Below are 13,100 nucleotides of genomic sequence, written 5' to 3'. Positions count from 1 at the left end.
TATATTAGGATACAGAAACAGCTACCTGATATGTGGTCGCCTTGAGAAAGACCACCACACAAAAGCAACAGAGTTTCATTCTCTCCCTCTTCTTTACCCACGTGGAGAATTTAATGGAAATTTGTTTTTAAATAAAGACCCTAGAAAACAGAATAGGGTGGAGGGTTCTGCTATCTTGACTTTCTGGGTCTTAAAAGTTTGTAATAGTTTTATGGTTTTTCAAATACTTTCATAGTTTCCCATATTTGTCTGTTTCCCAAGAGTTACTGCGAGCAAATATATCAAATGTGGCTTACTTGGTAATTTGGATCGCTCAAGTTCATCACCTCAGATGAGGATCCTACATCGTTCCTCACTGCAGCCTCCAACAGCTTCTCAAAAGAAAAGACTCGGCCCTGTCTACTGCCTTCCTTTTTCCAGCAAACTTGCCATGAAGTTGTTTCGTTTTGTGTGTTGAAGGTCCATCTGTGCCCTCACCCTGTGTATTCCTACTTCCGTAGCATCATTAACTGATACTAGAAGCTGGCAACACCACCTCACCCCTCAAAAAATATCATACAGTAAAAATGCTAGCCATCATTCTTTGCCAACATGCAGAGCTTGATGGAAATTAACCTTTTAAGTAAAGGCAGGTAGCATAAAATTGGAATATGGTGGGGCTGGAGAGTTCCTCAGCAATTCAGAGTGCTTGCTACTTTTGCAAGTTGGATTCCCAGCACCTACGTGGTGACTCACAACCATCTGCGACCCCAGTTCCCTCTTCTAACCTCTACAGACACATACATACTCATAGACAAAACACTTGTATATCTAAACTAAAACAAATGGAATAGAGGGATTTCTGCTGTCTGGGTCTTCCAGGTCTTAGGAACACTGAAAAACCACTTGATCATGGAGGCTTAACTCTGACCTTTCACTGATACCCAGTGGCTGTTCCTCCCATGTGCCCTTTACCTTTAAAAGTGGCACATCTGGAGCCCAATGGTCTAACCTATGTCACAGCCACTGTAGGCACAGAAATTAACACAGCATTATTCTCACGAGTCTAGTTCCTTGACTAAACACAATAAACAGTCATCTCAGCTTCCAACGGAATCCAGACCACACCAGGGGAGACTATCAGCGTCCATACCGTCAGCATCTGTACTATTAGTAGTCTAGACTATCAGAGTCCACACAGCTATACTCTGACATACACATACACACAGTGAGTCTGAGCTGCATCCTAAGCATGGCCACACCCATTGTCTACACAATCCAATCAGCACTGATACAAGAGGACTGTTGCTGCTTTGTCTAAGGGAGAACAGCTATGTTTGTAAGAGTCAAATCAGGCTGATTGTTTGCATGGCTGGCAAGTTACTGGCACAGTGTTTAATAGAAGGAAGAAAGGCCTTTTCATCTACCAGTTGACCTGTTCCACTCCCAGGCCTTTTTGACGAAGGGTTCTGGGTCAGCCAAGAGCAAGTGAGCTGCCGGTCTCTCCAGGGCATGATTACTAATATCAGAAACAGTACGTGTTGGCACTGCCTTTGTACCGGCTATATGCTCTCTCTTCACTGAAAATGACAAAGGGGCAAAGAAGTGTAAAAGGACAACACTCATAAGGGGCATTAGGCAGGGCAGACAAAAGCGTAATGTTCAAACATCTACACCAGTGACTCTGACTAGTTTTAAGGAAACTGCCATTGTTATGCTCAGCTCTACTAAAGCCATTAGATTCTAGCCTCATTCTCCTTAATCCTAACATCCACCAACCTCCTGGTTCTCCCGCAGTCACTGGTGGCCGGGGCTCAGACCTCACATCCTTTCTTAGTATTTAACGTCCCCCTCTCTCTTGGCTTTACCATCAATATGTCAAGTAAGTGCTCAAGTCCTTCCTATTCTTTCAAAACAAAAACAAAACCATTTCCTCATTCTTCTCCAAACCAGTCAACTATTTTCAAATATCTAATGTATTGTTGTCAGAACATTTTGAGTGAGAACTCAGTCCTGTGACTAGCCACTTCAATGCCGTGTAGACAATAATTTCCCTCCCAGGCCCTGTCTTCCTAGAGCTTGCTGTCCTAGCCTTGCGTGCCCATCTAGTCTGTACCTTTGTTTCCATTCACGAGCCATGTGGGACCTATTCTAGCCAGTCTCCACCCAACATTCCTTCTGCCCGAGATTCCTCCCCCTTCACCACCATACAGTGTCACTCTACAGATGTGCTCTGATCAAGCACACACTGTTCTCCTCCGTGGCTACTGTACCATGACCCCTTCTCCAAGACAAGCCATAGAAACTTGAGTCTTCTACCCTTGAGGCAGATCACAGAAACTCTACTCTTCCCTTTGGCCATCATGAAATTCTTTGGCCAGGCAGTCTAGTGCAACACTATCTCATAAGACCCAGCTGATTGCAGAAGAGACTTGCCTCATACCCTGGAGGGACAATGATGTCCAGGTAGGTCAAGAAGAACTCTTAAGGAGGCAGGTCTTTCTGGGTTCTAGTTCTATCAGCAGAAGATATGGTGGCATCTCTACAAAATCCCAAAGGACAGGCCCGGAAAAGCCATCAGACTACTGAACTAGAGGAGTTCCTAGAGGATGATGCCTAGAGAAGCCAGGGAAACTCTGCACCCTCTCCCCTCTTCCATATGCCTGGATCTGTGGAGTATCTCCATATCTCTGTCTCTGTTCCTCTGTGTGTCTCTCTCTGTCTCTGTCTCTCTATGTCTGTCTCTGTATCTCTGTGTCTCTCTCTCTGTCTCTGTGTCTCTCTGTATCTCTCTGTTTCTCTCTGTGTGTCTGTCTCTGTCTGTCTATCTGTCTCTCTCTCTCTCTGAGATACTCTCTCTGCATAGACCTGGATGTCCTAGAACTCAAAATGTAGACCAGAATGGCTTTGAACTCACAGAGATCCTCCTGCCTCTGCCTCTCAAGAGCTGGGATTAAAGGCGACATCACCATGTCTGGCTGTATCTCTTCATTTAAGAGTCTTACAGATGTCTCCATAATAAAACGGTAAAGGTAAGTATTTCCTTGAGCTCTGTGAGCCACTATCAGGGTAAATGAATTAAATGCTGGAAAAGGGTTAAGGGAGGTCTACTCATTAACAAGTTGGTTAGAAGCCTGCCTTTAAAAAGCTGCAGCTTGCAACTTGCTTGTGAGTGGGGAGAGGAAAGAAGTCTTGGAAACTCAGTCCTCAACCTGTGCGATCTAAAATTAGCTTCAGGTAGACCATGTCCCACTGAATTGAGTTGGAGGACACACTGCTGATTTCTATTTCCGAATCAATCACCTACTGGTTGGTGGCAAAAATCCCCTCACACCTGGTGTCAGAAGTCTTCTGCTGAGAGCAGAACAAGATCAGGGGAAAAACAAAACGTGTTTCTCTAACAAGCAGCAGGATGCTGCCCATATATCCTGCCGTTCTAAATTTTACTTTTGATCTTTCTCCAACACTTCTGAGGGTTCAGCCACGTATTCCCAGACTATGGCAATACTTAAAACACTTACAAATCCACTAGCATCATATTTCTATATGTTTCTTTGCACTCCACACCCGTGAGCTTTGGACTTCTCGGGAGAATAAGGAAAAGTGCTGTTTGTTGAGCACAGAGAAGGAGACAGCCAACAAGTTAATACAACATGATCCTCGGGCTGCTGTCCTGCACCAGTTTCTATAGCTATCCCATACATAATAAACACACTCCGAGGCAGAAGAATCCCGCGCACTGCACTTTTTAATCCCATAAGCACAATACCTCACAGAGGCAGTCTGTTTGAAGTCCTGACTCAGCACTCTTCCCACATAGGATGAAATAGAACTTTGAATTCCACAGAGCTATGTCACGGGATTGTCATGCTGTCTGACTGGAGTTGCTCTCGGACAAAGACAAAGTGAATGGCTATTCTGACAGATGACGAACAGCAGCAGAACGGTTCGAACTGATATCATTCACAGATAAACCCAGTGAAGGAGGGGACACTCCTGGCTTGTCAAGGAATCAAGCAACTGAACAGTAAGCCCCCCACCTCCTGAGCCATGATCCCCATCGCCAACCGCACAACAAACCGAGTACTCACGCATATCACCAAAGGTCCCCTTGGTTACTTTGGTGGCACTTAGAACCACAACCGTGAATTTATGGGAATACTGGTGTTCCACCTAGAAATAAAATGATAAGAAAGGTAAAAAAATAAGCATCCCCTCCCCTATGGCATCTCATTGTTTCAATGAGACAGATTAAAAATATGAAAACTAGTCCACACATACCAGAAACATCTTGTGACGGTAGGTTGTTCCTCTCTCAACTCTCTCTTCTCTCCCACCACAGAATCATTGAGGAGTTTAGCTCTTGCCTTACGCTGTCACTAGTCACTACAGCTTGAGGGTGAGAATGAGAATGTCTTTGCTACTTGGCGGAGGAAATGTAAATCAGGACTCCAGGCATCTGGCGCACAATTGGGCTTTGTACTCTGACTAGGAAGTGTGGCTTAGAGAGGTAAACCCAGAGCAAGAAGCTTACATCACTCAGACTGGTTTGCCTCTCTTGCAACTGCTCAAAATCAGCCCAAAAGTTTTTTTTCTACATGACATTCCTGAGGCCGTTGTCAAAATACTTGGGACCTAAAGCAGTTATATATTGACTCAAATGCATTTGCTTTAAGCTATGCTCAACAACGTTGTTTCTAATATCCTGAAAGTCTGCATGCACGCAATAAAATTAACAGGGAGGTGGGTGATTACACACCTCGCCTAAATGGAAACCAGATAGCAAACAACCTTACCCACTAAAACAAACAGGGAAGTAGGAATTTATATAGTTTTAAGAGCAACTGAAAAAAAAAAAAAAACAGCAAAGTATTTAAAGCTCGTGTGTTTTTTTGTTTGTTTGTTTCAAGCTTATGGGAGTCCACTGTAGTTCATTTTAATACACCTGCTTGGCTAGTTCTGTTTAAAAAGCAGCTGAGGGCTGGAGGGATGCCTTGGCAGTCAAAAGTGCCTGTTGCAATTACTAACGCCGAAATGGCAGCTTTCAACTGCCTGTAACTCCAGGTGTGGGGGAGAGCTGGTGTCTTCACCTCTGAGGGCAACATGTACGCCTCTGGTGCACACACAGGCATGCAGGCAAGTCATTCGAACATATAAACCAAATGAATCTCTTTTAAAAACTAATCTTTTAAAAAGCAGAGATAAAGTCAATACTATGAAGCAGTAATAATTTAAAGGCAATGGGCATAAAATATAAACAGAACAGACTTCATGTGGATTAACTGGTCTCATGTAACCCAGGTGCGTCTCCAGCCATCTCAGGCTGATAGTGAACTTGAGTCCTGGTCCTCCAGCTTCTGTCTCTGGAGTAGCTATGATTACAGGCCTATGGACCTCCACTAGCTCATTTTAGGCAGTGCTAGGGATCAAATCACTTAATTAATTTAACTAAACTCACAAACTAATGTGTTTCATCATGGCATTCTTATACATACCGGTTATTAGATTCTGTTAGTTCATTCTCCTCTCCCACAGCTCTCTCTGCTCCATGAACCTCAGCCTGGCTCCCTTCCTTTCCATACCAACATCCTCCTGTCTGTTCTCATGTCAAATACATACTATTACCCTCTCTTTTCCACTTCTGTCATGAGCTCTTCATCCCCTCCAATAATTTTCCTTCTACTCCAACACATACACACACACACACACACACACACACATACACACACACACATGCACGCACGCACGTGTGTGCATACACACGTAAACTTAAGCCTAGATTTCAGATATGAGAGACATGTGGTGCTTGTCTTTATCAGTCTGGATCATTTCTTATAACATAATTATTTTTAGTTTCACCTATTTTCCAGCAATGGTCATTATTTCATTTTTAAGCCCAAATAAAACGTTTTTATGTATATGCAACACATTTTATTTTGCCATTCATTTGCTGGTGGAGATCTCGGTTGCCTCCATTTCCTAGCTGTTCTAAAGAGTACAGCAATAAATGTGTATGTGTAATATCTCTGTAGTAGGATTTAGAGTCTTTCAGATATATGTCCAGGCATGATAGAGCTGGGTCATATGGTAGAGCTAGTTTCAATATTCCGTGGAGTCTCCACACTGACTTCCACATCAGCTATACCTGCTTACATTCCAGTAGTGAATCAGGGCTCCTCTCTGTTCACGTGCACGCCAGGATTGTGGCTATTGCTATTATAGCTAAGGATGTTGAACACATTTTTCAGTATTTAGTCACCATTTCTATTTCTTGTGTGTGTGTGTGTATGTGTGTGTGTGTGTGCATTGTGTGCATGCGTGTGCATGCAGTGTATGCGTGCGAGCATATCTGTATGTGAGTGCATTTACCCACACATGTACATGGTAGAAGACAAAGGCCAGTATATGGTATTTTTCCCCTACCCGTCTCCACCTTAATTTTTTAAGACAGGGTTTCTGTGGACCTGGAGCTATTCATTTTGGCTAGAAAGGCTGGCTGGTGAGCCCTCAGGCTCCACCAGTCTCCATCACATCCCCACCACCACATAGCAGAGTTACAGATGTGTGCCTCTGCCGAGCCCGGCTAATGTGAATGCTGGGATCCAAACTCGGATCCACATGCTTGCACAGCAAGCACTTTCTGCACTAGGCCAGTTCCTAGGGTCTTTCCTGAGCTGCTGGAGTTCTTTTGAGAACGTCATTGCTTATGTCTATAATGGGAGGTGTCTTCGCACTGTTAACTAAGTTAAAGTTCCAGGCCTTAACATTAGGGTCTGTGACCCACTTTTAATTATTTCTTTGTGCAGGGTGACAAATATGGATTTTGTTTTCCTTTTTCTCGTGCGGATATTCTGTTTTCCCAGCAACATTTGTTAAAGAGGTTGTCATTTCTCTAGTGTATGTTAAAACGAAGCGGCTTTAGCTATATGGAATAAACCTACTCTAAATGTAAAGAAATGGTGAAAGGCATGCCAGGCAGATATTATGCAAAATAAAACTGGTTTGCTACATTAATTTCAGATAGGCCAAACATTAAGGCAATAAAAATAATCAGGAATTAAAAAAAATTGTTCAAAATGATACAATAATCCTTAACATGTATGTGTCAAATAATACAACATGAATACATGAGGCAAAATGTAACATATAACAATAAGAAGAAATAGAGAGATCTGTTATTGCAGCTGGAGACTGTAACAGCCCTCTACCAGTAATAGATAGATGTAGCAAGCACAACAGTGGTAAACATGCATTTACCTCAGAGCTCAATCAATTAACTGGATATAATGAACATCTAGAGATGATGTCATCTACCATCAGGACATATAGTCTTCTCAACCTCCCATGGCACATTCACCAAAATAAACCATGTAGTGAACAATAAGCACACTTATTTAAAATACAGAAACAAAATAATGTTTTCATAATACAAGGAATTAAATAAATGAAAAATTAAGAACAGAAAGATTTATAGTCCCCCAAACACAGAGAGATAACCAACTTTGTGAGCCCACAAATAGGTGAGTCAAGGAATTAATACAAGAAAGGAAAGTCACAAATATCTGGAATTAATAAAGGAAATGAGGATACAACTTAGGAAATTTGTGAAATACAATGAAAACAATGCTCAGAGAGAAATTTATATTATCCAATTCTTTGACCAGAAGGAAGAAGAAAAATCCAAAATGAATAAGCTTAGCCTCTATCTTAGGAAACACAAAAAAAAGAACAAGTTAAAACACAAAGTAAGGAGAAAATAGTAAAATAAGAGCAGATATCAGGAAAGCTGAAAATAAAAAATGAATATAGGGAAAGCAGTGACCCCAAAATGTCATTCTTTGAACAGACCAGGCCAGCTGTGGTATTGCTCATCTCTAATCTCAACATTCAGGGACTGAGGCAGGGAGATTTCTGGGAGTTCAAAGCAAACCTGGTCAATACAGTGAGTTCTAGGCCAGCTAGGACTACATAGTAAGACCCTGTCTCAAAAAAAATAATAAATAAATGAAACATAACAGCATAAAATCAAGAAACCTTTAGCCAGGGTATTTCAGAAACAAGGAAATGGTTTATTTAATTTCAGAAATCAAAAGGCAAAAATACTATGATTTCATGGACAATAAAATGCCAAGGAAAGGAATTTATGAAAATCTCTCTGATCCAAAATTAAAAAGAAAAAAAAAGATAACCTGGAACAGTTCATTGAACGATCCAGCAAAAGTCCCACAAATAACAAACATTCTCAATAAATGCACACTTGCTAAATAAACTGAGTCAAGAACTGATAATTCTCCCTCAGACAGAGCATCTAATTCACATGGGTTCACTTGTGAATTCTACCAACTGTTTAAGGAAAAAATTACAACAGTTAAGTTCAGTCTTCTCCAAGGGATAGAGACAGATGGAATATTTCTTAATTCATTACTGGCTGCCTGCATTACTCTAATTTCAAAACTAGACAAAAATATTACAACAAAAGAAAATTATAGACTAATGTTCCTCATGACCATAGATGCAAAACTACTCAACAAAATACTAGCAAATCTAGTCCTAGGTCTAAAAAAGAATTACAGGCCATGGCACTTGCCAGACAATGGATGGAACTGGAAGCCATTATGTCACATACAATAAGCCAGACTTAACAGGAAAAATATTTTTTCTCTTATGCGTAATTTAGGCTACATATAAAATTTTATATGTAGATGTATACATAGATATTTGCTTTTATCTCCCTGTGTGTTTAAGTCATAAATTTTTAATCCCAGCACTAACCATGGAGGGCTGGAGATCTGCACAGAGTGACAGAAAGTGACAGAACTGGGCAGGAAGAGGAAGTGATGTAGCTGGGCGGAGAGAGGAAGTGAGATGGCAGGGACAGAAAGGCATATAGGCATGGGTATATAGGAAGCAATTCTCTCTTTGGCTGAGGATTTCCAAGTAGTCAGAACGTGGCTGGCTTCTTTCTGCTTTCCTAATCTATCAGTTTTTACCCCAATATTTGGCTCCATGTTTTTTATTAGTAAGACCATTTAGCAATTCGTCTTAGAGGTTCTAAGCACGGTGGTACGTGTGCACAGCTCCAGCACTTCATGGACAGAGGCAGCAAATTAAAGGCCAGTTTGGGCCACATAGTGAGACCTTTTCTCTGAAAATCAAAACAAAACAGAAGTGCACACAAAAATAACACCCTGAATTTATAGATTCAACACATTCCTTGAATCATGTAAAGTTATTTTTCAAGAATAATTGATTCAAAATTGTTTATGTATAGGCAAAAAAATCCAGAATAGCACAAACAATATTAAAAGGGCACTAAAATACTAAAGGTGAACTAAACTAAATCAACCCAACTTCATGATTCCCTGGGCTGCTGTAACCAAGATAGTCCAGTACTTATGGAAGAACAAAGTGGACCAACATAAGAGATTTTGTTCTTTCCTCAAATGGAGCTGTAACAACTGGACATCTGCAATGAAATGAAAAATGAACTAAGACATATATGTCTAGGCTTGAAGTAAAATGAAACTTGCCTTGGAAAGTCCAACTTAGGGCATCAAATTTTTCTATCTAAGAGACCTCAAAAGTAATTGTTATAGATGTATGTCTAGAACCCTAGCACACAAGAGATGGAGACAGGAAAATAAGGAGTTCAAGACTAGCCCTAGCTACAAAGTGAGCTTTAAATAGGCTAGTCTTCGTGGGATCCTGTGTCAGAAAGAAAGAGAGACAGAGAGAGAAAGAGGCAAAGAAAGATCACACACATTGAATTCTTACATGTAAACTTGCTTACCTGCCAATTATCTATGCTTATCTATGCCTTTGAACATGTAATAGCATATGAATATTCAATGTCTAAAATTCCCTGTAATATGAAACCTATGAGCAATACTTTTATCTATCTCCAGTTTAACTTTTAAGTAGTTGTGAGTATACACACATCAAATGTTTCTTAAAGCACAGAAAAAATATGTTATCATCACAAGGACTTGTTGAGTGTGCATTACATTCTAGCTATTCTATTAGATGCTGATTCTCAGTCTTCCCAAGATCCCTACTGTTGACAACAATGAGGCATCATTATAAATGGTAGAACTTATAAAAATAATATGCATTGTGCTGGGCGGTGGTGGCACATGCCTCTAATGCCAGTACTCGGGAGGCAGAGGCAGATGGATCTCTCTGAGTTCGAGGCCAGCCTGGTTTACAGAGCTAGTTCCAGGACAGGTTCCAAAGCTACACAAAGAAACCCTGTCTCAAAAAAAAAAAGTGTGTGTGTGTGTGTGTGTGTGTGTGTGTGTGTGTGCGTGTGTGTGTGTAGTAAGTATATATGTGTATAGATAAATATCTATGTATATATGTATTGCTATAAATTATGTTAGGCTTTAGTATCTTAAATTATTTATTTTACATTTTGTGTATGTGTGAGTACATACCATGTGTATGGGGGTACTCAGAGATGCCATAAGAGGGCATTAGATCCGCTGAAACTGGAGTTATGGGTGGTTGTGAGCTGCCCTGCCTGAATTCTGGGAACCAAACTCAGGTCCTCTGGAAGAGCAGCAAGTGCTCTTACCCACTGAACCATCTCTCCAGCCCCACGCTTCGTCTGGGCTGAATTCTGACTCGGATGATAGACAGCTGCTTATGGCTTGGGGATGCCGCCAAAGGAAATGACACTGACTCCACAGGTAACGTTCTCCAAGAGAAACCAGTGACTCAGGACAGTGCTAGGCAGCAGCTGGCAGAAAAAGATGCTGCGGTTCTATTGAGATGTCAAATCAAAGCTCCATCTTCTGACTTAGTCACCGAGATTAAGCCTTGCCTGCAGGTCTAGAATTACCTTACTTTGAGTATCTGTCCTCATCCTTAATCTTTACCATAGTGAATTAAAATTTACCAAACAATAGAAAAAAAAAAAGAGTTGATTCTGTACAATTATGTTGACACTGGTAACTAAGACGATTAACAATGAAAAAGACAACCAACTTAGATCAAGCCAGTGTGATGGTTTGGATAAAGTTAAATGTCTACTATTAAAAGATCTAAAGCAACTATCCTAAAACTAATCAGATGGAAAAGAAGGTAGATTCTATAGGTAAATAGTGCTTTTCTCTACCTAGACGCCACTTTTTAACTTTAACCAAAACCTAAACTGAAGGGTGCTAGTACATTAAGAATAACAAAGATTTCTGGCACAGTGAGGGTGGACAGAATCTCATGACTGAGCAGAGAGATAGTGATCTTTGATTGGCAACTAGCGACTCCAAATGATTTCAGAGCTGTTAAAAAAAAAAAAAAAAAAAAAAAAAAGGATCGTACCTCCGCCCTGATATTACCCTCACCTTTCTTGGTTATTTTCAGTTTCACTTCCTGATGTGCGGTTTCACTGTGACAAGTAACTAGTGCAGGGACTGCTCTATCCTTTCCTTCTCTGTACACGAAGGGTCAGCACGGTCTCCCTCCAAAGGTAGCACACATTCTCCCGTACATGGTGTACATGGTGACACTAAAACTACAACGGATAACTGGGGACCAGGAAGGGCCTGTGAGGCGGATGGTAGAAGAGGAGTCAACAGATATGAGCAAGGCATGCTGTCTGGATGTTTGGAAATACCATGCCCAATAGACTAATATGAACAATGAATGTGATAATTGAAGGAGAAAAACTCAGTTTAAAAAAAAAATCCAGCACTTGAAAGACAGGAACAGAAAGATTGTGAATTCAACATTTGTCACAGCTACACAGTAAATCTGAAGCCAGCCCAGGCTACAGGAGGCTGTTTCACAAAACAAAACACAAAATAGAAAGAAACTACACAATTTGTGCCATAGGGATAACATATAAAGTCTTCCTGGGTACTAGCAGCCCATTTTAACATGATCCCGGTCATCCAGAAAGCAAGCACCCTGGACAGGGGACTAAGTGTGTCCCAGACTGTCAGTTTCTCTAGGCATCTGTTGTGTGACCAAACTTTTCCCGGGAAGACGCAACACACATGTTTACTCACCCTAGACAGGGAGACTATGACCGACCTAAGTACAGATACCGCCACAGATCAACTTGGTGAATCAATGAGTTTTACTGGGGTTACTTACAGGAATAAGAGTGAGGGGTTAGTTACAGAGGCAGAAATGACTCAAAGACTGCCACATCACCAAAGCTCACCCCAGCAAGGGTGACAGCTAACAAAAGCTGGGACCCCGGAGCACACTGCAGGCAGCTCAAACAGGTTGTGGAGAACGGCCTTTCCAAGTGACTCTAGTCGTAAACCGCCTTCCAGGCAGCTCAGGGGGTTTCAGAGTCTTCTTGGCAGGTTGGCTTATCTGAGAGCCTTTGCAGCTTTTATCGCTTACCCTGGCAGGGAGGGGCATAGTGAATCTGGTCAGTGTCCTGCCTAGGTGCCTCAGTTGGCCTCTTTCAGGCAACTGGGCTGGTTTCCGCTTCTTCCAGGCAGCTAGTCTGGTCTCACAGTCTTCTTTGCAGCTTTTATTGCTTACTTTGGCATGGAGGGGCCTAAGGAATCTGGTCAGTCTCAGGGACTTTCTGCAGCTATTTTGAGTTGTTTACCTTCCCTGTTTAAGGAGCATCCCTGAAGGTTGGAATGTTTCAATTTAGGAGGGAACTGTCACACAACAGCTCTGACAGAGTCAGACCAAGTTCTGTCCTCAAGGAATAACGCTACACTTCGACTCCTTCAGGATGATCAGCACAAATTTTGAAGTGATTAGTGGCATGAAGAGGTATGACACCCAGACAGAGAACCAAAGATGGGCCCATCCATTTAATAGCCACACTATATGACTCCTTTAAAAAGAAATCTCGCCGGGCGGTGGTGGCGCACGCCTTTAATCCCAGCACTCGGGAGGCAGAGGCAGGCGGATCTCTGTGAGTTCGAGGCCAGCCTGGGCTACCAAGTGAGCCCCAGGAAAGGCGCAAAGCTACACAGAGAAACCCTGTCTCGAAAAAAAAAAAAAAAAAAAAAAAAAAGAAATCTCAAAAAGTGGAGGTCCATAGGGATACAATCACATGGAATGAAACTCATAAAACTCATAAAAAAAGATTTTACAAAGAACCAACAAGAAATCTGAGAAGGAAAAGATTAAAGTCTATAGGCTCAGCC

General features: G+C 41.6%; 1 protein-coding gene across 1 annotated transcript in view; it reads right to left on the bottom strand.

The window, feature by feature from the left end:
* Pla2g4a (phospholipase A2 group IVA) overlaps positions 1 to 13,100 on the bottom strand; it is a 140,717-nt gene that overhangs the window by 90,912 nt on the left and 36,705 nt on the right. The window contains exon 3 of the mRNA XM_059280570.1: positions 4,071 to 4,152. Coding sequence (XP_059136553.1) covers positions 4,071 to 4,152 — 82 coding nt within the window. The remainder of the gene's footprint in view (positions 1 to 4,070; positions 4,153 to 13,100) is intronic.

This window comes from Peromyscus eremicus, chromosome 15 (assembly GCF_949786415.1).
Source record: "Peromyscus eremicus chromosome 15, PerEre_H2_v1, whole genome shotgun sequence".
Lineage (NCBI taxonomy): Eukaryota > Metazoa > Chordata > Mammalia > Rodentia > Cricetidae > Peromyscus > Peromyscus eremicus.
The sequence above is the reverse complement of the archived record's forward strand: the minus strand, read 5'-3'. Positions and strand labels throughout refer to the sequence as shown.